The sequence below is a fragment of the Antechinus flavipes genome, chromosome 1, assembly GCF_016432865.1.
Source record: "Antechinus flavipes isolate AdamAnt ecotype Samford, QLD, Australia chromosome 1, AdamAnt_v2, whole genome shotgun sequence".
In the NCBI taxonomy this organism is placed as follows: domain Eukaryota; kingdom Metazoa; phylum Chordata; class Mammalia; order Dasyuromorphia; family Dasyuridae; genus Antechinus; species Antechinus flavipes.
Window position 1 is genome coordinate 260,296,796 of NC_067398.1, and position 24,695 is coordinate 260,321,490.

General features: G+C 37.1%; 1 protein-coding gene across 1 annotated transcript; it reads right to left on the reverse strand.

The window, feature by feature from the left end:
- Positions 1 to 1,021: 1,021 nt before the first annotated feature.
- Positions 1,022 to 23,433, reverse strand: NPTX2 (neuronal pentraxin 2). The gene is made up of 6 exons (XM_052000708.1): positions 23,335 to 23,433; positions 22,656 to 23,200; positions 20,060 to 20,276; positions 10,001 to 10,245; positions 7,378 to 7,557; positions 1,022 to 2,516 (listed from the first exon to the last, which is right to left on the reverse strand). The coding sequence occupies exons 2-6, from the start codon at positions 23,133 to 23,135 to the stop codon at positions 2,289 to 2,291; spliced, it is 1,350 nt and encodes a 449-aa protein (XP_051856668.1). The 5' UTR covers positions 23,136 to 23,200; positions 23,335 to 23,433; the 3' UTR covers positions 1,022 to 2,288.
- Positions 23,434 to 24,695: the final 1,262 nt, after the last annotated feature.

Genomic DNA, 24,695 nt, shown 5'->3' on the forward strand with positions numbered 1-24,695 from the left:
AAGTTTCATGAGAATAGAAATTGTGTCTTATCTAAGCTTTGTATATAGTGCCACTCATTGTAGGTATTTAATGTGTATGATGTATAAAAGCAATTATAAAATTATGCAGGGAGAGGCAACTATGTCAATCTTAACAGTCTATAGCCCTGTTATTTCTGTCACCTCTAATGAATCAATCAATCAAAAGCATTAAACTAGGTGTGAATAATCCCTAATCCATTTGGAATTGAGGAAAGCCATTTGATGATGCACAGGAAGTATGTCAAAATTGGCTAGAGAGGTTCAGTCATACCCTGTGGTGACAAGGTGACAATCCAAGATGCCAGTGGCAATACAGCTTAGAAAGAAAAGATTCATCTAAGTACATGAGAGGAAATTGCTTTGGGAGAGTGAAAAGGGGAAGAATTAAAGCCTCTGAGTCTTCCCCTACTTCCCATGAATCACAGCCAGATTTCATGACCTTTGAAAAATTGGACAATTTTAGATTTTCATGGGTATCCTAGCAGTGACCCTGGAAAAGCATCAAATGACAGCAATGTCTACATTGCAAGCTTTAGACAAACTTGACATGGAGGAAAGGAAACCTCTTATGAAGAAAGTTACACCATATCTAAAGCCCACTTTCACCTGGACTATATATGTACTTTTGGGAAAGCACATCCACTCAATTTTATAACAGATGTTTTTGTAGAAACTGTTCTTATTATATTACATAAGTAAATACTCATTTCTTAAAGCTAACTAAATCTGGCTAATTGATACAACTATAATCAGAGAGGGAGCACAATGATGAGGCTAATGAACTATAGCAGTAGATCCACTTTTTAGTCTTTCAGTTATTTATCAGTTAACTTGAGGCAGAGTTTTTCCTCTGAAGACCCAATCTGCTAATCCAATGTGATCTAAGAGAGTAGCCTTAAAATTTGAACTAAAACTGCAAAAGGACTTGACTAATCTCTGCCACCAAAAATTTGACAAAGTCAGTGCATGGCCCATGTGGAAAATAAATACAGACACAGTCTTCCAGTGCATTTTTAATTAAAATTTTGGTATAAGAAGAATTCTTATAGCATAATATGTTTGAATGGGAATATGTCAACTTTATTTTACAAATGGAATTTTCACAGATTTACACTTCAAACATTTATGAAAAATAAAATATATAATATTTAGCTTTATAAATGTTTCCCATTTAATTACTTTATCTTTAGAATAAAATATTAACTTTGTTACATTAAGCAGTCTGCAACCACCAACCAAGTGACAACCATTTCTGCAAAAGTACTGGGAAAAAATACTTCGTGGAAATTGTCAAATCCTTACAGAAATAAACATGAATTAGAAACAAGCATTCCTATCTTGGTGGGAAGAGAACAATCCACATCAAGAGGCTTTAAAATGGCTACTTCTTTGTACTGTTGGCAAAAAACATATTGATTTGTTGTAAGAGCTAAAAGTGAACTTTGGCACTGGCTTAGAAAAAGGCCTTTCAAAGCCAAACCAAATGATGACTCACTTGGAAAGTGTTTTATATGAAAAGCAGATGACAGCATCAGGAGTGATCAGGAGCAAAGTTTTATATTTCCAAGATCCACACATACTACTTAATAGTTTCTAGCATTCATGAACTTCTCACTCATCCCCAGCAGTTCCTGGTTAACCAGGGCAGATACATCTTTTGACGTTTCTAGTCTTTGTAGTTTCACAAAACTGACTTAGAATACACAAAAATATAAAGAAAAAACCTTTGCAATACAGGAAACGGTTTGCTGCGATGCTGAAGCATTTGACATGAAAGAGAATGGTAGCTGCAGCCCAAGAGTGACAGAGCCTTTTTAAAGGACATATAAAAAATATTGCACACAACACATGAAGGATTAGGACTGAACAGGGGACTCCACTAGCATTTATATTGGCTCTTACAAACCTCTGAGGTGCTTAATGACTCTTGGCTCCACATACTTTTATTAAACGGGCAGTTTAGTCACTTATGGCAAAAGATGTTTACATGTGACTTCTCCCCCAGAAGATCGACAATACACTATCTTGGCAAGAAAGATGTTTGATTCTTGCTAATGAATTAGATAAAATAGATGAAAGATGCTATGATATGGCCTTAGAGGTATTTCTTTCACCTGAAAGTTTCATACCAACAACTATGAACTTAGCTTGTACTCAGCACACTTCAGAACGGTTTGAAGGAACTTCATCTGGGGAAATAAGTGCCCACAAACCTCAAAAGAGATTGTCTTGAGAAACTGGGACACTTCAGTGGAGAATGATTGTAGCTATAAATCGAGCAAACGCTCTTCGCAAGTCTCCACGGGCCATTTGGTTGCACCTCCAAACACATCCACGTTGTTATCGACCCAGGGAATGATATTGCCTGGCATGTTGGTGGAACAGTTAGCAATATTCATGATTTCTTGAGCTTTTAAAACCCGATCCCATATATTAAACTGACTTAATTCTCCAACAAAGGCTTGAGTAGCATCAAATCTTCCGCCCACGGTATCCTTTGAAAATAAAACAATGGATTATGGTTAGGATATGTTACCTACTGTGCAAACTACTTCTTGGGGACAGTCTTGAGCTGAAGGATTGTCCATAGCAGAGGCTTGGAACATCATTCCTTCTCCTAATTCAGAGATTCCCAAAGGCCAATCCTGTCATGTTTTTACATATGAAGAAATTAAGATCAGCAAGATAAAAGGTACCTATAAGCAGAGCAGAGATTAGAACCCAGTTCTCCTGGCTCCCATTCTAGTATTAGTTTAAAATTGTGTTTTTTTGCCTCAAAGAAGAGACAGATACAAGACAGACAGACAGACGGAAAATAGATAGATAGATAGATAGATGAAAAAAGAAATAAAAAGAAGAAAAGAGCTTGGAGACGAGAAAAGAAGAAAGAAAAAAGAAGGAAGGAAGCAAACAAGCAAGAAAGGAAGGACAAATGGAGGGAGGAAGGAAATAAGTGAGGAAAGAAGGGAGTAAAAAGAAAGGATAATAATGATAATCTGATTTGGTGTGACTTAGTAACACATCCACATCCTAACTTCCTAGTTATCTATAGAATCCTGAAGAGAAGGAGGAGATTTTCTTCAGAAAACCCAATTTACTAATTAATGTGATTTTGGAGAATAACCTCAAAGTCTAAATTACAAGTGCAAAAGGATACTAGTTTTCTTGAAAAGAAAGAGAAGGATGAAGGAAGGAAAGGAGGGAGGAAGGAAAAGAGAGAGGGAGGGAGGGAAGGAGGAAGAAAGAAAGGCAGGCAGGAAGGACAGAAGGAAAGGAGGAATGAAGGAAGAGAAGGAAGGAAGGAAGGAAGGAAGGAAGGAAGGAAGGAAGGAAGGAAGGAAGGAAGGAAGGAAGGAAGGAAAGAAGGAAGAAAGAATAAAAGGAAAGAAGAAAGGAAGGAAGGAAAGGAAGTAGTTAGAAAAAGACAAGACAGCTTCTTCTGAGGTGTTTACTGATAGATAAGTGACTTAGTAGAGTGCTGGGCCTGAAATCAGGAAAACCCAAGTTCAAATCTTTCTGCAGATACTACCTTCTCAACTTCATTGTCCTCATCTATAAAATGGGATTGTTGTGAGGATCAAATGAGATTGTATGTGTGTACCATTTTGCAAATCTTAAAGCTATACATACACACACACACACATATAGGGGTGTGTGTGTGTGTATGTATAAACTTTGCAAACCTTAAAGCCATACACATACATATACCATATATATATACATATAGGGGTGTAGAGATGTGTGTATATGTTAACAATCACTATTATTCACACATGAACAATCCAAATGTTGCTTCCCTTGTAGTCCCTGTTCTACCTTAAGATTGAGGTAGGATCTATGCAAATTAAAAATCAGTTGGGGAAAAAACTTCAGTTAAATAGTTGCTATAATTGTTTATTCCACACAATGCCAACCAACCAATCTGACTGATTTTTTTCTTGGAATCACACTATTGCCAAAGAGATTTCAAGTGCCTTTAAGGCATCAACTATATCTTGAAGCTAGTATTCAATAAATATTGATTGATGCACCCAACTAAGCAGGAGCCTGGAGGTTCAGTGAAGACTTCACGGTCAAAAGGGATACCTGAGCTGAGTACTGAAGGAAACAAGGGACATAAACATCACATGCAGCCGAAAACCAAAACAAGAGCCCTGCTGTTTCACTGGTGCTTTTGGAGTGGGGTTTGCTTTGTCTATTTGTTTTGTCTTTGAAAAGGTCGAAATTCACTCAAAAACAAGAAGAAGCCTTAGAGATTCAATAAATTCAATTTAACAAATGTTTGTTCAGGACCTATTGTGTACAAAGATCTATGTCAGGAAGAGATGCAAAGTATAAATATGACATTATTCCCCTGCCCTTGTGGAGTTTACAGTCTAATGGAGATTACAGAATCCAATCTGATTTTATAGATGAAACAATTGGAAAGCAAAACTACTTTGCCAGAGTCACACATCTGGCAAGTCACAGAGCCAATATTAAAACTGAGGTTTCCTAATTCCCCAGGCAGTATTTTTTCCTTGACACCAGGATGACTTTCTTTAACACCTTTAAAAATGTCTTGTTGTCAAAACTCAAGATCTAGTTCCAGGGACGAGAGGAGCTCCTAACAATGGCACAAACACATCTCTGTGAATACATGGAGTGTTAAGATATATGTGCAGCATACTTCACTGGGAAAAAAAATGTAAAGCTCGGGAGATTAGAGCTGTTCTTGCCTCAGCTTTAGCTAATGTCTTCCAAGGTCATCTAACTCATGTCTCATTCCAAATAGCTTTTAACCAAAAAACAAACACAAAAAGCAGCTCGTGTAAGTGCTAATGGCCCTGAAAAAATGAATGTCACTAGGCAAGGAAAGTACAAACAGATTCCAGAAGCACATCTGCTGACGTTTGTCACAATTCATCAGCCCTGCATTGTGTATTTCTGTGATCCATCCAGGGCTATCCAGCCAAAGCAAACTCTTACACCAGCACTAGCATTGGTAGAAATAGACTTGGGTGGATAATCATTTTAGATAATGCACCATGCTGCCTCCCTACAAGACTGACCTTTCCCTTGATGATCTGAGGCATTTTAAAAAGGAAAGCTAATCATCAGTCAGGGAATAACTCAATAATTTTTGATAATCAACTCTGTCATACAGTAAGAAATGCCATTATGAAGAATTCGGAGAAACTTGCAAAGACTTGCATGAATGAATATAATGGAAAGTGAACAGAACCAGGAGAACATTCATACAATGACATCAATGATGAAAAAGTAAAGTCACAATGAAAGACAACAAAATCCTAATTGATGTGATCACCTACTTTGATTTCAGAGAATTGGCCATAAAGCATGTGATGGGCAATATATTGATTTGGTTTTTGTAACAAAATTTTGTTATAAGCAAGAAGTACCCTGGAGGTAAGGTATGTTTGTTGGAAAATGATGTGTGTGAATGTATTTATATATACACATACACACAGAGAGAGACATTACATACATACACCCCCCCCATATATATATATATTCATCAGTAATTTATTTTTAAGATAGAAATTACGAGTAGGATGGAGTTAGGTGTTGCCATAATTTTTAGGGCAAATATCACTGTGTCAACAATACCACTGTAAGTCCAACCTTCTTTGTGAAGCCTTCTTCACTTAAAGTCTAACTTGCATGATATGGCACTTGGCTCTGAATTATCCTTCCCTATTCTTTTCTCTGCTCCCACAGTTTTGAAACCCTGAACCATGATCATCAGTTCTGTTGAATAAAATATTACTGGATAGAATGAATAGTAGCCCCACTTTCTATTCATATCATTTTCTGATCCAAAATTTCCATCCCTGGCCACCTACATGTTTCCTCCCTCATTAGACTGTAAGCTCCTTGAGGGCAGGGTTTATCTTTGTACTGAAATGTGTAGACAGTTCCTGCTAGAGACATTAAGAAAAAGAAAAGATCACTAGGAAGCAGAATACCCAGTCTTTGGAGGAAAAGAATATTGAACTTGAAGGAGCAGTAGAACTTGAATATGCAAAAGGAGAAGCAGGATGAACAAAATTTGCAAAAACTAATGGTCACATTTAGAGAGCAACAGAGAAAGAGGTTTGGTTAAAGCAGAACATTTTTATTAGAAAACAGTGGAGATAAAATTGGATAGGAAGAATAAGAGAAAATAGTGGAAAATCTCTACCATCAACCTAAGTTGCTTGAGCTTGCTTCTGTAGGCAAGAAGAAACAATTAGACATTTCTGAGTAAGGGAAAGACATGATAAAAGTGGTATTTTAAGAGGTTTTCTGACAGTCTGGACTTAAAAATGAAATGGGTAGCATGGTGAGGTTAAAGGCTAGGGAAATTGTTAAGAGGCATTGTGGATATGAAAAGCATCTCTGTTGGGCTCCCAAATTCCAAATGTGTGAAGTACATGATATAGAAAATTTGAAAAAATTAAACAAAAACAATGATAGAATCATAAAGATAAATAGCTTGAAAGACTTAAGATCTCTGATTTGATATAATGACAAACTATGATCCCATAGAATCAATGAAGAGCATGCTATCCATCTTCTGACAGAAAGATGATGGGCTCAAGGTATAGAATACATCATATTTTTGGGGGATATGTACAATGTGGGGGTTTGCTTTACTTGATTATGCATATTTGTTACAAGAGATTTGTTTTTCTTTTTCCTTTTTCTTTTTTTCCAGTGAAAGGTAGAGATGAAAGGAAAAGAAAATAAATTCTTGATAAATGAAAAAAAAAAAACTTCATGAAAAAATCTTAACAAATATAAAGCATGCCTATGTCCTTTTTTAAAGAAAAAAATCATAATTTTCCATTCATCCTAGGCAATAAAACCAGAGAGAGACTGTACTAGATTTCTTTGTACTGCATGACAACAAAAAGGGTTTCAAAGAACTGACTCAAGTGCCAAACTGGACTTGGCCAGGAGGCCCCACTCATTTTTAGAGGCCCTTAAAATTTGGACAATTCAATTATTCTCCTCCTGTAGAGGCATTTTATAATGTCATGCCACTGAAAATGTTGTGCCAAATGCACGACATTTGGCACAACTTAGGTAGAAATATCATTAACATCAAAAATTTACTTTGCAATTAATTAAAGTATTTATACTCTGTATATTTAAAACACTGCGTGTTTAATGAGATCCTTGTAACATGCTAAATGCCAATTATACACTGGCTCCCTGAAGATTAAAATAGAAGAAGTGACAGGCCATCATCAACACAACCCTTGAAAAGTTAGTGAGAACTTGAAATAATAATAATAACTGTGGCTGAATTGCTAATTTTCCTTCTTCAATACCTTGCCTCAGGAAAGAAATGCTCCTGTCTATACTCACCTGCTCTTGTCCAAGAATCAGGACTCCTCCAGGCTTAATTGGGTGCCAAGGAGCGAGATTTTCCCCAGTGCCAAGTTTCTCTCCATCCTGAAAGGCTTCCCACATCCCATCCCTTGTTGTCCAGGTGACACAGATATGATGCCATTTTCCATCGCTAACGAATAGAGGGAGCTGAGCCACCTGTATTAAAACAATAGAAGAGAATGTAGTTTAAGGAGTAGAACAATAATCAAGTTTTATCTGGCATAATGTCTGCCTGTCCTGAATCCACAATACAAATATAATTCAAAAGAGAATGGAGAAGAAAGGAAGGACAAATAAGAAAGAATATGATTTGTTTTGAAAAGCACACTAGTCAGGAGTCAAGAGTTCTGGATTCTAGCACTAACTCTACCAATAACCAGCTATGTCAACCTGGGCAAATCACTTGATCCTGAGCCTGAGTTGCCTTATCTGAAAAATAGAAATCAAAATGTCTGCCCCACAGAAAATACTGAGAGGAAAAAAAAAAAAGAGCTGATATTTGTACCTTGAAAAATGTGATGATGGGAGAATGGTGTAAAAATATAAGGTAGCATTAAGGATTTCCTTTAGATACCTTGATTTCTGACCCCAAACTAGTTATGTAATACTTTTCTATGTTATAGGGCAGATGGTAGAGATGGATATAGTGGATACTCTTTCTAAAGTTAGCATGGTCTACCCAGAGAAAAACCACCATTTTACTTGGCCAAGATGAACCACTGGTCAGATAATTCTAAGTAATTCATCCTTTCCACTAAAATTCATTTCAAAAATTCCTAGCAGTTCTCTTTTAGAAAGTTCCCTTTGTTCATTGATCCAAAAAAAATTTTTTTTGCCAACATTGGCATGAATCCCCTACTCTCCTGACCAGGAGTTCTATATCCTAACACTGTATCTTAGGCTCCAAATGAAAAAAACAGCTAACCTGATGAGCAAACAATAAATATTGAAAGTTCACCTGTACAAATGATTGGTATAATGGACTAAAAGGGTCTTTAAATTAAGAGGAGGGAATAGAGATTTTAAATTGTAATTGACTCAAGGAAGTAAATTCCAACTCAGAAAACACATTAGTAAGAGATCTTTGTAAGTATTCTTAACAAGCAAGAATGACCATGAAACATCTGAATGCTACTGTATGTCTCCTAGCAACCCTCTGGTGCTATCCTCCCAGGGATTAGGTGTTTACAAGAGGACTAAATTGAGAAGAAAACAAGGTCCTGTGTCCTACTGTGAATTTGAATGCACCCAATGATGTTATTTTAAAAATAATTAATATCTTATCCAGAAGGTGCCTTATGAAATAATGAACACAGTGGGAAGATTCCATGACATCTCAGCCTTAAGGAAATACACTTCCACACATATACACAAAATTACTCAGATAAGACAATAAGCAGAATTAAAATTACTCCCATTCCAAGGATCCTTAATATTCTAAGAAGCTGATTGGACCCTAATGGATGAATTCTACTTAGATCAAAGAACTAGTCACCTAATTCTAGTTTCTCTAGCTTCTTATCTCAGCTCAAATCCCATTTTTTGGAGGGGGCCTTTCCCAGTTCTTCATCACCATCTCTCCCCTTTTCCTCTGTGATTCCATTTACACAGTATATGCCTTCCATATATGTAACTTGTTATTTATATGCTGCATTTCTTATTAGAATGTCCACTTCTTGAGGGCAGGGACTAATTTTTTTTTTTTTTGCCTTTCTTTATATCCTTAGTACTTAATACAGTGCCTGGCACATAATAAACACTTGATAAATGCTTATTGATCAAGAAGACAATTTTTGGAATGTATCTGGCATTACATATAAAGTCAAATTAATTCTTATAATGAATAAACCAAGAATTATATTTGCATTTGTACCCACAGATATGCACCAAATAGATTGATGTAGAATAAGAGTAGTTTTTCTAATCTAGGGTAAGCAACAGTTTGTGAGCAGAAAAGATGGCTAGCCTAATACAAGTTATTACCATTATGGCTGATTAGCTTAGTTGGTTAAGAACCTGCACAAGGGATTTCATTCCCACATAGGCTAGTTAGCTTTGCTCTATTTCATGGATTCAGACTCTAACTTTAACTTTAGTCAGACAGACAGGATGGAGGAAGGGAAGAAAGATGAAATAGAGGAGGGGGGTAGAGAAAACATGGAGCAAACCCATTTCCATTACTGGAATAAAAACAACTTTGTTCACAGGGGACTGGTAGCTTCTTTGTAGACAGAAGACAGAATGTTGTTAAAAGTTATTATTACATGTGCTCTAGGGCTAAAAGAGATCTTACAAGCTTCCTCATTTTTCAGAGGAGGAAACTGAGACAAAGTGATTTATCCAAGGCAGAAAAGATTTGAACCTAGGTCCTCTGAACATGACTGGGGAGAGAGCTAGGAGAGACTTTTAGGCTGAGATGCTTTATACACATGGCTGTATAATTAGACTCTTCCAGCAAGGCTATTTTTTCTTTCTTTGCCATGATAGTATACAAGTCTTTCATATTTCTTAAATTTTATTTTAAACCTATTTTTCTACCATCCCAGAATGTACTTTTTACTTGCATTGTATACAAAAAAAAATCATAAGTAGATCTTACCTTGTCATTAATTAGCAATTCAATTGGATTATTGCCCCATTCAATTAGCACAATCTCATTGGCCTGGCCAGATACAGCATAGGAAAATGGAGTCCCAATGCCTGGGGAAGCACTAGATCTGAGCCACAAGCATATGGTAAAGGCATACAGTTCAGGGAGGGTCTTCTTAATCTTTCCATATAAGTAATTCGTTCGAAGAGGAAGAGATACTTTAAATGCATCAGGTGATTTAAATGCACTATTACCTAGAGTTGTGGAGAGGAAGACACCTTTTTAGTCCACAGCATAGTTTCCACAATTCATTTCTCAGTCACATTGGTTTGTAAAATAAACAAGAAAGAAGTTAAAAAGGTGAAGAGAATTTTAGAAAAGTTAGATGTGATAGGTTTCTAGAGAACACTGAAAAGGGATAGAAAGGAATAAACCTTTTCTCAGTGGTATATGGCACCTACCTAAAATTGACCATATATTAGAGCATTAAAACCTCACAATCAAATTAATAAAGGCAGACATAACAAATGCATCTTTTTCAGATCCTGATGCAATAAAAATTACATGCCAGGGAAAGACAGACTAAAAAGTAATTGGAATCTAAATAATCTAATCCTAAAAAATGGGTGGGTTAAACAACAAATCATAGAAACAATAATTTCATCAAAGAAAATGGCAATAATGAGACAAAATGGCCAAACTTATGGACTACAGCCAAAATAACACTTAGGAAAAATTGTATATCCCTAAATGCTTACATGAATAAAACAGAGAAAGGAGATCAGAAAAATACCAATCAGCATTGGGTGTACAACTCTAAAAGCTAAAAAAAGAACAAACTAAAAATCTCCGATTAGAAATTCTGATAATCAAAAGAGATATGAATAAAACTGAAATTAAGAAAACTATTGAATTAATAAAACAGAGCTGATTTATTTTTTTAAAAGCAAATAAATAAAGCTTTCATTAATTTGATTAGAAAAAAAGAAAGAAGAAAAACAAAATGCAAATATCAGAAATGAAAAGGATGAATTTACCAATGAAAGGGAAATTGAATCGATCATTAGGAGCTATTTTGCCCAACTGTTTGCCAATAAATATGACAAACTAAATGAAATGAATGAATGTTTAGTCACACTAGTTTGGGGGATATAGAGCTGAATTGATAGAAATTGAGTATCTGGAACAATTAATTGAATCATTTATTTTTCTTAACTAGTCTAACCACACTTGGAGGATCACACACCATTCTGAGTTCCACCTTTTAAAAGATTTATTCACAACCACAGTGTGTCCAGAGTATGACCAGAATAACATGAGGTCTGGAAGTCACATTAGTTAAAGAAATTCATGGTATTAGTTAAAGAAATAAATTCCATTTAGCCTAAACAAAAAAAAAAAATAAAATTTATTCAAATATAAGCAAATAAATCATGACTAGGAACTCAACCATTTTTGCTCTAAAAGAAATGGCCAGGAGGAGAAGTTTGAGAGATTCCAGTTAACAGAGAGTTCAAGTTAATTGAGTTAGTGAATGCAAACGTTTAGAATATACAATTGAAATTATCATTGTAATTTAGTGAAAATTTTCGTGGGCAGATCATTAAATACTTCAACAAGGATACTGTATGAGGGTGTATTCTGATGGAAGTGGATTTCTTCAACAAAGAGATCTAACTCAGTTTCAATTGATCAATGATGGACAGAAGCAACTACATCCAAAGAAAGAACACTGAGAAATGAATGTAAACTGTCTGTATTTTTGTTTTTCTTCCCGTGTAATGGGCTGAAGCTCAAGTTGATGCACTGAGGTCCCAATTTTAAAATACGCAGTCATTACATTCCCGGGTTATTTTTACCTTCTGAATCCAATTCTTTCTGTGTAACAAGAGAACTGTTTGGTTCTTCACACACATATATTGTATCTAGGATATACTGTGACATATTTAATATATATAGGACTGCTTGCCATATGGGGGAGGGAGTGGAGGGAGGGAGGGGAAAAGTCAGAACAGAAGTGAGTACAAGGGATAATGTTGTGAAAAATTACCCAGGCATGGGTTCTATCAATAAAAAGTTATAATTATGAAAAAAATAAAATGAATGTTTAAAATAAAAAAACAAAAAAACAAATCCAGTGCTGTAGTCACTATGCTACTCAACTACCCTATAAGAACTATTACTTTATGTTTAAAAAAAAAAAAAGAATTGAAATAAATGACTTCTAAAGTTAATTTTTTTTTTCCTGGGCTATGAGAATTTTTTTGTACTTTGGACTAAATGAGAGAGAAGGCCAGTCTGACTTGCTGAGGGGGGGAAACTACATTTTGAAATATCTATAAAGAAAAGTAACATCACTTTCAAAGGACAGAGAGGCACAGCATTATGTCAAGGAAGTCTTGTCAACTAGAAAACACTGAAGATCTACTTTATTCAACAAAAAGGAAACAGACTTAGAACAACACTAAATCTATGATCTTTAGTCCCTAACGCTGTGCCTAGCACACTGTTGTTAAGTGGCTTTCAACTCATGACTCCATTTGGAGTTTTCTTGGCAAAAATACTGGAGTGGTTTGCCATTTTCTTCTCTGGCTCATTTTATAGATTGGAAACCGAGGCAAATAGGGTCAAGTGATTTTCCCAGAGTCACACAGCTAAGAAGTGTCTGAGGCCAGATATGAACTCATGAAGATGAGTCTTGCTCACTCCAGGCTTGGCACTGATACTTAGCTGCCCTGTATGCCTGACACATAGGAGGTGATTAATAAATGGCTATTAATTCTAAGATTCTAGAAGACAAGTCAGTCAGCCTTTAGATAACAGAAATGTTCCTCAAATTTGCAAAATTTGAATTTTGGAGAATGGCTTCTTTCCCTCATTGATTTACATTATTCTTTTGGAGATTATCTTCATTTTTAATTGATCTAAATTGGAACATCTCCTGCTAGTTGAGTTGCTGCTAAACTCTGCAAAGGACTGAGTGATCTGTAAACAAGTACTTAAGAGGAAGATTACTTTTTGCTTAAAAGAAGCCTTTGGTGATAGGAGAATCTGGGCTTTGCACTCAATCAATATTTGTTAAATAAATGAACTACCTTCTCTGATTTATCTCTTTTTCCTAAAGCTAGGTACATGCCTATACAAAAGTCTTTTTTTTTTTTTAGTGGCAAAGTGTTACTAAGCCCTTGGAAAGATAAGAGTGTTGACTTGATTTTGTAGGTGAAAAAAATCCAGGCAGAGAAATAAGATATCACTTTCCCCCAAGCTAGTTTGAGACAAGACTGAAAAAAGGAGAACAGATAACCTTGATTTCCAGATTTAAATGAAAAGAGGAAGAAAATAAGCACTTATTAAACACCTACTAGATACTTAGGAAGTGGATATTATTATTATGCTCATTTTACAATTAAGAAAACTCAGGCAGAGGTTAAGTAACTTCCAAAAGATCTAGTATCAGAAGTCAAAAGTAAATTCAAATCTTCCTGATCACAGGCTAGTACCCTATTCACCAGGTTGCCTTAAAATTTAAATACACACACATATGTACATGGTTCAAGTCTGTTTTCTAATACACATCAGCGGTGTGACCCTGAGTCACACTTAATCTCACTATCCAAAACAACTATCTAAGTTACTGCAAAGGTGCTAACTTGCCTTGACAGGAGTTTCCTCATCTTGAAGTTGCCCCTGTCATAAATCACAGGTCTATTCTCTATCCCTTTAATTTTTGAAGAAGGGACCCTTAACAAAACCATGATTTTCTAATTCAATGTGCCCTTAGATTTTTTTTTTTAACAGCAAAGAACAAATGACTATGTTCTTAATGAAGATATTGCCATCTAATAAAAAAAAATTACTCTTCCTGCCCTAGGGGGTGGGTGGACTCCCTAATTTAATAAGACTCACCATCTGAAGTATCAGTAATGTAGTGAAAACAGGCTTAATTAGAGCTGGGAGCAGTTAGGGGAGGGGTGCCATGAACGATATGATAGCCAGTACCTTTTATGTAACTACAATAATCTTATGAGTCCAAAAGAAACCTACTGAAGGCCAATTAAGAAATTAAAAGGTCAGCGAGATACATCAGAAGCTGCAGGTGGCCAGCAGGGAGAAGGAAAGCGGAGCAAAGAAAAAACAATTTAGTCTCATTTGTGGCTCCAGGCTCTCCCACAGCAGATCCTGTGCCCAGTTTGCCCTAAATGTAGTCACAGATGGAGCAGGATTTCCAGTGAAGAGAAATTAGTTTGATTAGACTCTCTGGGAACTTAAGTGCTTGATTGCTTTGGGATCTCTCACCATGGGTTGTTGTTTTTTGGGTTTTGTTGTTATTGAGGGAAGGGAGTGACATATTTTCCATCCAGGCAGTTCTATAGGGTAGAAAGGTAGAAAAATATGGGCACGTGTATGTCAGGTCAAAAACAAAACACAACAGTTAGGCTAGAAAACAGAAAATGTGACAAAAGAGTTGCCTAAAATTCCTGGGGTAAGGAGGTGGAAGAGGGAATAACTTCCACCAAGTAAGGTTTTTCTCTCAGAATAATCTCCTCTTGGCCATATGGTTCATGTATACCCTCTTTCTCTTCTTTTATGAATGTCTCATTGTTGCTTTTGTAGTATAGTCATCTCTCTTTAAACTTCCTTCATTATCTTTTTGTTATTCTTATATTATTTCAAAAATTTTTATTGGCATCTTTTGGTTTTTACATCACCTTTTCTGAATCTATCATTGATCCTTCCCTACCCAGTGTGCCATCCCTTGTAACAAAGAATGAAAAATAAATTTAAAATAAATAATAATAATAAAATTAAAAATAAATTAAAAATAAAAAATAAATTTAACAAAACCAATCACATCAGTCAAGCCTGACAGGAAATGCAATATTTCCCACTCACAATCCCCTACCTTTTCAAAAAAAGGGAATTGAGGGGATGATGGAAAATGTTTTTTCTTAATTATTCTCTAGGGGCACTCCTTGGTCATTATAATTACCAGAGGTCACTTTCTAAACTTTTATTCTCAACTAGACATTTTTAAATAAAATAAATTCTTCATTCATGATGTATTTGAAAGACATGGAGTTTAGGATCTTTTTTAACAGGCATATTTCATTTTGAAAAGACTCAATGGGAATTCAAATTTCCACAAGGTAAAGACAGAGGAGGGTTTTCACTTAATGAAATTAGAAAATTTTGGGTGATCATTGTTATGAGATCTAATAAGACCTTGAATCTTGCCCAACTCTTTTCAAAACTTAAAACCAACTATCAATAAGTCTAATTTCATTTGTTTATATGCCCTACTTTTAGTGAAAAAAGAAGAAAAAGGCATATTTACACTAACCTTTTCAAGAATATAGACCATCTTACAGCACTGTTTAAAATGCCAGTGAGAGTAATGATGAAGGATATTGTGTCATTTTAGTCACATTCAACTCGTCATTTGGAGTTTTCTTGGCAAAGATACTAGAGTGGTTTGCCATTTCCTTATGCAGCTCATTTTAAATATGAAGAACTGAAACAAACAATGTTAACTGACTTTCCAGGGTCACATAGCTAATAAGTATCTGAGGCTGGATTTGAACTCATGAAGATGAAGCTTTCTGATTCCAAGCTCAGTGCCCTATCTACCATACCACCTAGATGACCTTGGTGAAGGATGGCAAATAATAAATCTCATATCAGGAAATATGAACAGGTTCGTCCTAATGGTTACACAGTAAAATAGAGGATAAGGCTGGTAATCTCTCAAGATTCCAGAAGCCAGAACATTTGTTCTAAGACATTTGCTAAATGTGCTGAAAGAGAAAGAGACAGAGATACACACACACACACACACACACACACACACACACACACACACACACAGAAACAGAGAAAGTGGAAGAAGAAGAGGGGGAAGGAGGAGGGGATGCAGAGAAGGAAGAGAAAGGAGACAGAAAGAGAGACAGAGAGAGAAAGAGACAGACAGAGACAGAGAGAGAAGAAGAGGAAGAGAGGGAGGGGAGAGGGGAAGGAGACACAGAGAGACACAGAGAGACAGAGAGACACAAAGAGAAGGGGGAGAGGGGAAGGAAGGAGGGGGAGAGACAGAGAGGGAGAGAGAGAGAGAGAGAGAGAGAGAGAGGAGAGAGAGAGAGAGAGAGAGAGAGAGAAGGGGGAGTGGGGAAGGAAGGAGGAGGAGAGAGAGACAGAGACAGACAGAAAGACAGACAGTCAGAAACAGAGAGACAGAGAGAGAGAGACAGAGAGACAGAGAGACAGAGAAACAGAGAGACAGAGAGAGACAGAGATAGAGAGAGACAGAGACAGAGACAGAGATAGAGACAGAGAGGGAGGGACAGGCCCAGGGAAAGAGAAATAGAACTTGAAGAATATTCAGAGGAAGTGGAAGGTAGGGGGACCTTTGGTAGTAGCATATAAGGAAAAACTGATGGAAAGGAAAGGAATTAAGAATTTTAAGCCTCAAGAAGAGAAGATTTAGGTGGGGGATTGGGAAATTATGAGAGGTATCTTCAAAGATCCAGAAGACTATCATTGGAAAGAAGAATTATAAACTGCAGTAGGTTGAAATAGCAAAAGGGGAGTTTTAGGTAACATGTAAAGAAGATGTTCTTTATAAATGGAGCAATCTAACAGTGGAAAAGCCTGCTTCAGGAGGTTAAAGGATCACCTTCAAGAAGGTTTAAAAATATAATGGAATATCAATTTGTCATAGATTTTATAGAAGATACTCTTGTTCAAGTATGGGTTAGTTAGATAATAGTTAATATAGTTAGATAATAGTTAGATAATAGATAATAATCATTATTAGAAAGTATGTATTATATATAATTATATATGATTACATATACATAAATACTATATCATAATTATTATAACAATCATATAATAAATCTGTCTTTACATACTTTATATATTAACTATATAATAAGATTATTATGTTGTTATAATAATTATAGCTTGTATTCATATAGGGCTTTAAGATTTATACAAATTTTATAAAGGTTGTATCATTTTATCCTCAAAACAATCTTGGAGGCAGGTACTATAATCATCTCCATTTTATAGATATGGAAAGTTTAAGTGAAGTTTAGTGAAGCTTCATTTATTTCAGAACTTGATTGGTTTCTGATTTTTTTTTCTTTTTCTTCTATCAATAGGGAAATTTTACTTTAAAGAATGGAGATTTGCCCAGGGTCATATAATCAGAAAGTGTCTAAGTCCTCACTTGTACCTCTTTGAATGCTTTTTTTTTCCTCATCCATAAAATGAGGATAATAAAATTCATGCAATTTACCCACAGAGACTGGCTGTTGTAAGAAAAGGTGTCTTATAAAAAACATAAAATGTTATAGAAATATGAGCAATTCTTATTATGGTGCCAGTTGACAACAGCAAGTATGAGAGTAGATTGAGGGTAGACAAAGTAAAATTAATTACATTTTGCATGGAAAACTGAGGAATCAAAAAGGCTGAGCCTTTTTTATGCAATTAGTTTGTATCAAGGTCAGGCCAGGAATTTCCTGTAAAAGGACCATGAAATCCCAGATCCAGAGGCAGCTAAGTAGGCTAGAAGACTGGACAGAAGACAAATAAAACTGAATTTGAATCATTTATCCCCTCTAAAACTTCATTTCTTCATCTGTAAAATGAGTAAATCAACTAAGTCAGAGGTATCAAACACAAGATCTACTGAATGCTCCAGAGTGCATACCAAATCAGATTACAATGTAATTGGAAATTTTTTTTTAATAAAATAAAATGTAGATATTGTCACTATGTGGTTTTCCAAATTAACATGAGAGTTGTTGTTTGGTTGTCTCCAACTCTTTACAATCCCATTTGAGGTTTTCTTAACTAATGATTTGTCATTTCTTCTCCAGCTTATTTTAGGAAACTGAGGCAAATAGAATTAAGTAACTTGCCCAGAGTTACACAACCATTAAGTGTCTGAGGATGGATTTGAATTTAGCGAGGTGAGTTGTCTTAATTCCAAGCTCAGTCCTTGATTTACTGTATCACCTAACTGCCCATATGTGTTTTAGTGGCTTTGCTTTTTATTTGAGTTTATTAGGTCCAGACAAGATCATTTTGAATATCACTTCTATTTCTAAGTCTATGATACAAAAGCTAAAAAAGTTAATATGTTAAAATTGTTATATTCATGAAACTTGTCCTATATTTCAAAGTTAATTTAATTATTTAAAGAATAATATTGTGAATTGTCCAGGCATTCTGTTGATGTTTGTTCCTCTATATTGCTAATTAACATATCCATTCACATGTAAAATAAAGGAAAAAAAGAAGTATATTATTTGCTATATTTGGGGAGCTAGAACGCCAGCTTTTGAGCAAAGTATCTGAACTTGAGTCCAGTTTTGGTCCAGTTGAGAAGAAGTTTAAAATTTTTAACCAACATGAAGTTTAGGCATTATCCATTAATTTCACTTATTACTATCCATTTTACAAAAGAAGTTGACAATAATTCTTTAATATTTTGCCAATAATTTATCTTATTGTCATTTGCCTAAATAGCAGCCCCTAACTTGAGTTTCCTGAGATCACTTAGAACAATAAAGTCAAATAGAATATCTGATTATAAATAATAAAAGAGGCACTGTGGCATCTAGCACAAGTATTCTCCACAGAATAGAAGCTTAATTAAGGTTTACTGAAGGAGAAGCTAGATGGATGGATGAATAGATGGATGGAAGAGCACTGAACTCAGTCAAGAGAATTGGGACCTAGGCCAGTTCACCCACTAACTAGTTATCTGCCTATTGCTAAGTAATTTCCTCATGGTGGGCCTAGATTTCCTCCTCTATTGAAAAAAAAGAGAGGAGAAAAATGGGAATAAAGCCTTGTACTAAATGATCCCTAAGGTTACCACGAATCTGAGTCTTTGGATTGGCCTATAAATAAGAGCAATACCGATAGTCTCTTATAGGTCAAACTACATGTTTATACTTGACTCCTGTGAAGTCATAGTGGATTCTTAAAAGTAAAATTGCCCTACTGATAGAAGAAAAAGAAAAAAAATTATTTGGCTTTTATATCAATCAGAAACCAATCAAGTTCTGAAATAAATGAAGCTTCACTAAATGCAATTAGGAAGGAGACATAATTTATTAAGCAACTATCATGTGCCAGGCACTATGCTAAACATTTTTACAAATATTTTATCCTCATAACAACCTAGAAGGTAGGTACTACTATTGCCCCTACTTTACAGATGAGGACACTAAAGCAAATAGAGATTAAATGACTAGTCCAGAATCATAAAAATAGTAAGTATCTGAGGTCAGATTTCTACTCAGGAATTCTCAACTCCAGTCCCAGTGCACTTATCTGTTTTACCACCTTATTGGAGAAAGACTGAGTTGTGTGAACTTCAAAACCAACTATATTTTCTCCAATTTTAAAAGTTGGAGATTTTCACCACTCTGAATAACTTAGTCATTAAAGATGGTGAAAAAGATTCTAGCTAGCACATTCATAAATTTAACAAATATTTACCAAATACCTATTGTGTGAAAAGGATCTGCACTACAAAGTAAAAGTTACAAAGATGATCATGTTGGTCATGTTGGCCAAAGATGGCCTTCGAGGACTTCAAAACTGTCCTATCTACCCTTTCTAAGCAATTTCCTAGAATAACAATTAGAGCAAAATTATCTTGGAAAGCTAAGTGGCAATGCAGTGGATAGAGCACTGGGCTTGGAATCAGGAAAACTCATCTTCCTGAGTTCAAATGTGGCCTCACACACTTTGTGGTTGTGGGATTCTGGGCAAGTTTCTTCATCCTGTTTGCTTCAGTTCCCTTCATCTGAAAAATGAGATGAAAAAGGCAGTGGCAAAAAAGGCACTCTAATATCTATGTCAAGAAAACCCCAAATGGGGTCACAAAGAGTTGGACATGACTGAAAGGACTCAACTTCAAGTCACTTCTCTCACCTGCAAAACTGAAGAAGTCAAATGAGATGAGCACTGAGGTTTAAACCTCAGATGATAATATCCAAGCTCCAAATCCTATGTACTAAGAAAGAAAAAGATGTAAAAAACGGTTACCTCTTTCTAATTCAGAAACTCTTTCCAGGAGTGCATTCAATGCCGTCTCTGTCTTCTGTCGATGAGCTGAAGTCTCATTATGAAGCAAAGATTTCTCATCCTCAAGTTCAGCCACTTTGCTCAAAAGCTGGCGTTCTAACTCCCCAAGCCTCCTCTGAAGCATCTCTCGAAAGTCATTAGGCAGAATTGCATATGACACATTGACACGTAGTTGGTGCTTTAAAAATAAGAAAAAGAGAGAAAAAAGTATTTATAACAGTTAAAAAGAAAAACTGTGAAATTAGGATCCAATGGCACAACCACCAGGGAGAAGAGTTTCCAAAACATAAGCATTCAATTATACCAACAGTGGGAAGGTAATGATTTACTTATGCTCTGTTGAAAATGACTTTCATCAGGGTAAGATTTTTTTTTCCTACAATATTTGAAATTTATAAATCTCTTTATCTCTTGCAAAAGTTTTTGAGTTGTTTGTCTCACTAAACAGGCAAACTTCTAAATCAACTATTGTTGCTTACCACAACCTCTTGGGGTAATAATTGCCCCCTTTCCCCACCAAAGAAGCAATTATTTTTTAAATTGGTAATCAAAATTCATTCAAAATTAATACAGAAATTATAACAACAGGCCTAAATCTTGAACATTGTACAAAAATAGATGAATATGCATTATGAAGACATTATTGTAATTTGGAATTTAAATCCTAGAAATTAATATTTTAAATGTTATTAAGAATCTCAATCCTTATTTCTATTGAATTCCTTACCATCATTAAGTGATGTATTAAATAGCTACATTTCCTCTTATATTTAGACATATTCCCAAGAAAGCTCTGAAGTGATTTTATGCTAATTATTCAATGTAATTTGAATCTTATGTGTAGTTGATAGAGAAATTCTGTCAATAATTTTCTATTTATTCTGAAATGCAGAAAACTCCAATTCCTATTTGGGAATTTTATTTGGGATATTATCATCTGAGGTTTAAACCTCAATTGAACCATGAGACAAATTCCCTAGCAAATTAAGGTCATATTAGAGACCAAAGCCTTTTTTTTCCCTCCATAAAAGTTCAAAACTATTCTGAAGATTAAGGGATAATTTCTTAAATGAGAATGGATGGCTTCTTTCCCTCCTTTGAAATCAAGAATCACACCTTAAAATTACTTGTTAGATTTCACAACATATTAGCATTCATTCTTTTGAAATTAATGAGATAATTTTCTTTCTACATGGAGTTCTCTTAGCAATCCCAGTCTTGGCAATCCATTCATGGTAGGTACATTCATAAGACCTTCCAATTTAATTTTAGTAAGTACAGTGTGAAGTGTGTGAAATAACACAGACACACATTTTCACATATTTCTGAAATATCTTTTTTTTTTTTTTTTTTTTTTTTTTTTTTACCACTTCTGTTCCAGCCCTCTACTGCTCTATTAAAGGATACACCATATGCCAATGTCATGTGATCCCACATGTCAGTATCACAAACCTAAAGGAGAGTCTGGGCTCAGATAGGAGAGATCAAGGAATTTTTTTTTTTTTAATGAAACCCAGAAACATATACAAAATCCCTCAAACCAGAAAAAGAAATTCCAAAAATATAGTCTTTAAAAAAAAAAAAAAGCATCTTACATTCAAACACTGGAGTCCTTAGGAAACAAAACAAGATACTTCGATTATCACAGTAAAGGTAGGGAACTGAATATTAACTCTTTCAAGAAGACAGTGAAAAGAAGATTCGGTCTATTGAAATTATGATATCAGAGAAGGGCGAAGGGGAAGAAAGAAAAGAGTTTTCTCAAGCACCATTTAGAGAACCAAATGTAACTTCAGAATGGCAGCTAGGAGGCGAGACTAGATTTATGGATCCGCATCGAGGCACTGAGTTTCCCTTTCTCCGACCCATCCCCAAACCGCACAAATGGCAATTTGTTCGATACAATTTTCAATTAGGAACCAATCTCTAAGTGTCTCTTCATCTCTCCGTCTCTGTCTTTCTTCCTTTATTCATCTCTTTTCCCTATTAGCCCATATCTGTTCCCTTTCCTCATCTCTCTATCCCTCTCTCCGTGTCGTTCTTTTTCTCTTCTCTCCCCCGCTTATCCTCCTCTCCCCGCTTTTTCTTCTCCTCCCTTTATAGCGTTCCTTCTCTTTTCAATTCCTTTCTTCTTTTTCCTCTGTCCTCCTTCCCTCTTTCAGTGTCTTGTTTCTGTTACACAAGCAGGTGAATACAAATATAAACACATGTACGAACATTATAAGTTAATTTCACACACAACTGCAACCCCAACACGTACACAATCTTGTCCGTGCTGCCAGGGACACCTCCACAACTCTCCCAACATAAATCATCCTTTCTCCACTTCCCTCCCTTCTTTATGCTCCCCTCAAGTTCAGAGGGAAACCTCCGGGTGATTTAGCACCTGGAGACTAATCTCTTGAGTCGGAGGTAAGGATCCCAATCCCCAATCCGCCTCAAGGCTGAGCTCAGGGGACTTTCCTTCCCCTCTCCTCCCTCCCATCCCCCCACAACAACCTCAGCCCTGGGTAGCTAACATCTCGCAGGATACCATCTCCATCCCAACTCTTAATACCTCGAGGGCTTCCAGTCGGTCCTTCAGACTCTGCATGGTCCGGCTCAGTTGGTCAATGACTTGACCGGGATCTCGGGGAAGATCACCCATGGTATCCTTGCCGGTTCCAGTTTTGCTGTACTCCTTCCTCCAGGGGCCGGACTTGCCGTCCGCACCGCCCGCCAGACTCTCACAGCGGGTCAGCTTGCCGGTCAGTTCGCGGATAGTCTCTCGCTGGTTGCCAATAGTCTCCTTCTGCTGCAGGATGGTCTCCCGCAGCTGCAACACAGTAGCTTTGAGCTCCTCTTCGGGGGTCAGAGCACCGCCCTGAACAGGGACTGCTGGGAGTGGACAGCCCGCGCTAGTGGCGTCCAGGGGCAGTGAAGTACACACGAAACGGCTCCCGGGAGGCGCCGGGTTCTCCTGACTCCTCACGCCGATCCCCCACTTACCTCCGGAGACCACCAAGAACGCTAAGCTTGTGGCCAGCAGCGTCAGCATCCTTCCAGATCTAACTGAGGGAGAGCACAACTCACTTCACACTTCCACTGTGGTGTCGCGTAGCACTGGGGAAAGAGAGGGGAAAGAGATGGAGAAGTTAGGCACAGATCCGCTGTACTCCCCGAGGGCGCCACTTTGCGCTGGAGCAAAGGCTTTTTGCAAAATCTTCCAGAAACAGCATCAAAGTCCTAAGCTTTACCTCTTCCAAGAGACTTGTCCCTTCCCTCCAAATGAGAACCGTAATTGTTCGCAGAGACCAAGAGTCCAGCCGAGGCTCACACTTCTGCGCGGCTACTTGTTTGCTCCTAAAAGCGTCTTAAGCTGGACTTCTAGCTGCTGGGCACTGAGCGGTGCTCTCCAGTCAGACTCAGCGCGCTCTCCCATTCTTAAAGCTAGAGGAAGGCGTGCGGGGCGCTGTCACTGGCGAGCCCTGATTGGCCCGAGCTGGGGCCGCGCGTCATGTGGGTCCCCTGTGCACAACAGAGCTGGGAGGACCAGAGCTGAGGGCTGGGGAGGGGCGGACAATATAAGGATGGAGTGGCGGGCCCCCGGGTTTCCTATTGGCTGCGGCCCAGGCTGCGCGTGCTGGACTGATGGTGGTGGGAGGGCAGTCTGGGGGCGGTGAGGAGGGCGGGGGAATAAAGAAAGAGAATAGGAGCAGGTGATAGGCAACTGTAGCGCACTGGTACTAGAGGTTCCGAGTGGCGCGTTTGCTTCTTTCCAGAGCTAATGATGGGAGCGGGGGAGGCGGGTTGGAAAGACCAGTGACTGCAGCCTGGATTCTACTGACTCAGGTCCGGAGGAGAGAAGCAGAAGGGGGCTTCAGCCCAGTAGCTATATTCTTTGACAGAACTCTTTACCCAGGCGCAACTCATCTCCAGCGCTATCAGGACACTTCCATTTAAAGACGATCAACTAGTCTTAAAATCTATTTCCTAAGGTAAAAACAGGAGGGGGTGAGCCTCTTAGCATCTTTTCTACCCCATTCCGTGCATTCCTATTCCCCAACCCATCCCCCGTCCTATCCTTCACTCTTCTAGGCTTTGCTTTCTCAACAGGAAAACACTAGAAGCTAAAATCTCTGTGTAAAGATGAAAGGAAAACAGTTATTCAGATGTGGAACCCTGGATACCTCTAGTTGGAAAGAAGGAAAGAAGGAAAGGAAACCCAGGGACTCTTCCCTGTGGGACCCAGTCCATATTCGCCTCTGTAAAGCTTCCCACGCACCTCTTTGGATAGCGTCAGCCTTCAAGCCACGGGCATCGGCACCGAGAATGAGCAGCTGGATAAAGGGTTTGACTTGGATAGGGAGGAGTCACGTAGACTGACTTGACCTGAAATCTCACAGTGTCACTTCTTTACCCTGACATTTTCCCCCTGTAACAGCATGGGTGTGGAAAAAGTCAACTGTCCAGCACGGGGTTTCTGCGGGACTTCCTTCGTGAATATTTTGTTAACTATGTTTATATTAATTTCTTTTGCAATCCTATGTATTTTGTGCATTTAAAAACGTTCTTTTGAAAAAAGGTCTCCAAGCTTCACCAGTAAACCAGACTGCTA

Excerpts from the sequence above, each read along its gene's own strand:
- NPTX2 (XM_052000708.1), bottom strand. The coding sequence starts at position 23,135 with ATGCTGACGCTGCTGGCCACAAGCTTAGCGTTCTTGGTGGTCTCCGGA. Across the intron at positions 20,277-22,655 it reads ACCGACTGGAAGCCCTCGAG|CACCAACTACGTGTCAATGT; the intron begins GTATTAAGAGTT and ends TTATTTTTAAAG. Across the intron at positions 10,246-20,059 it reads AGTTTCTGAATTAGAAAGAG|GTAATAGTGCATTTAAATCA; the intron begins GTAACCGTTTTT and ends CCACAACTCTAG.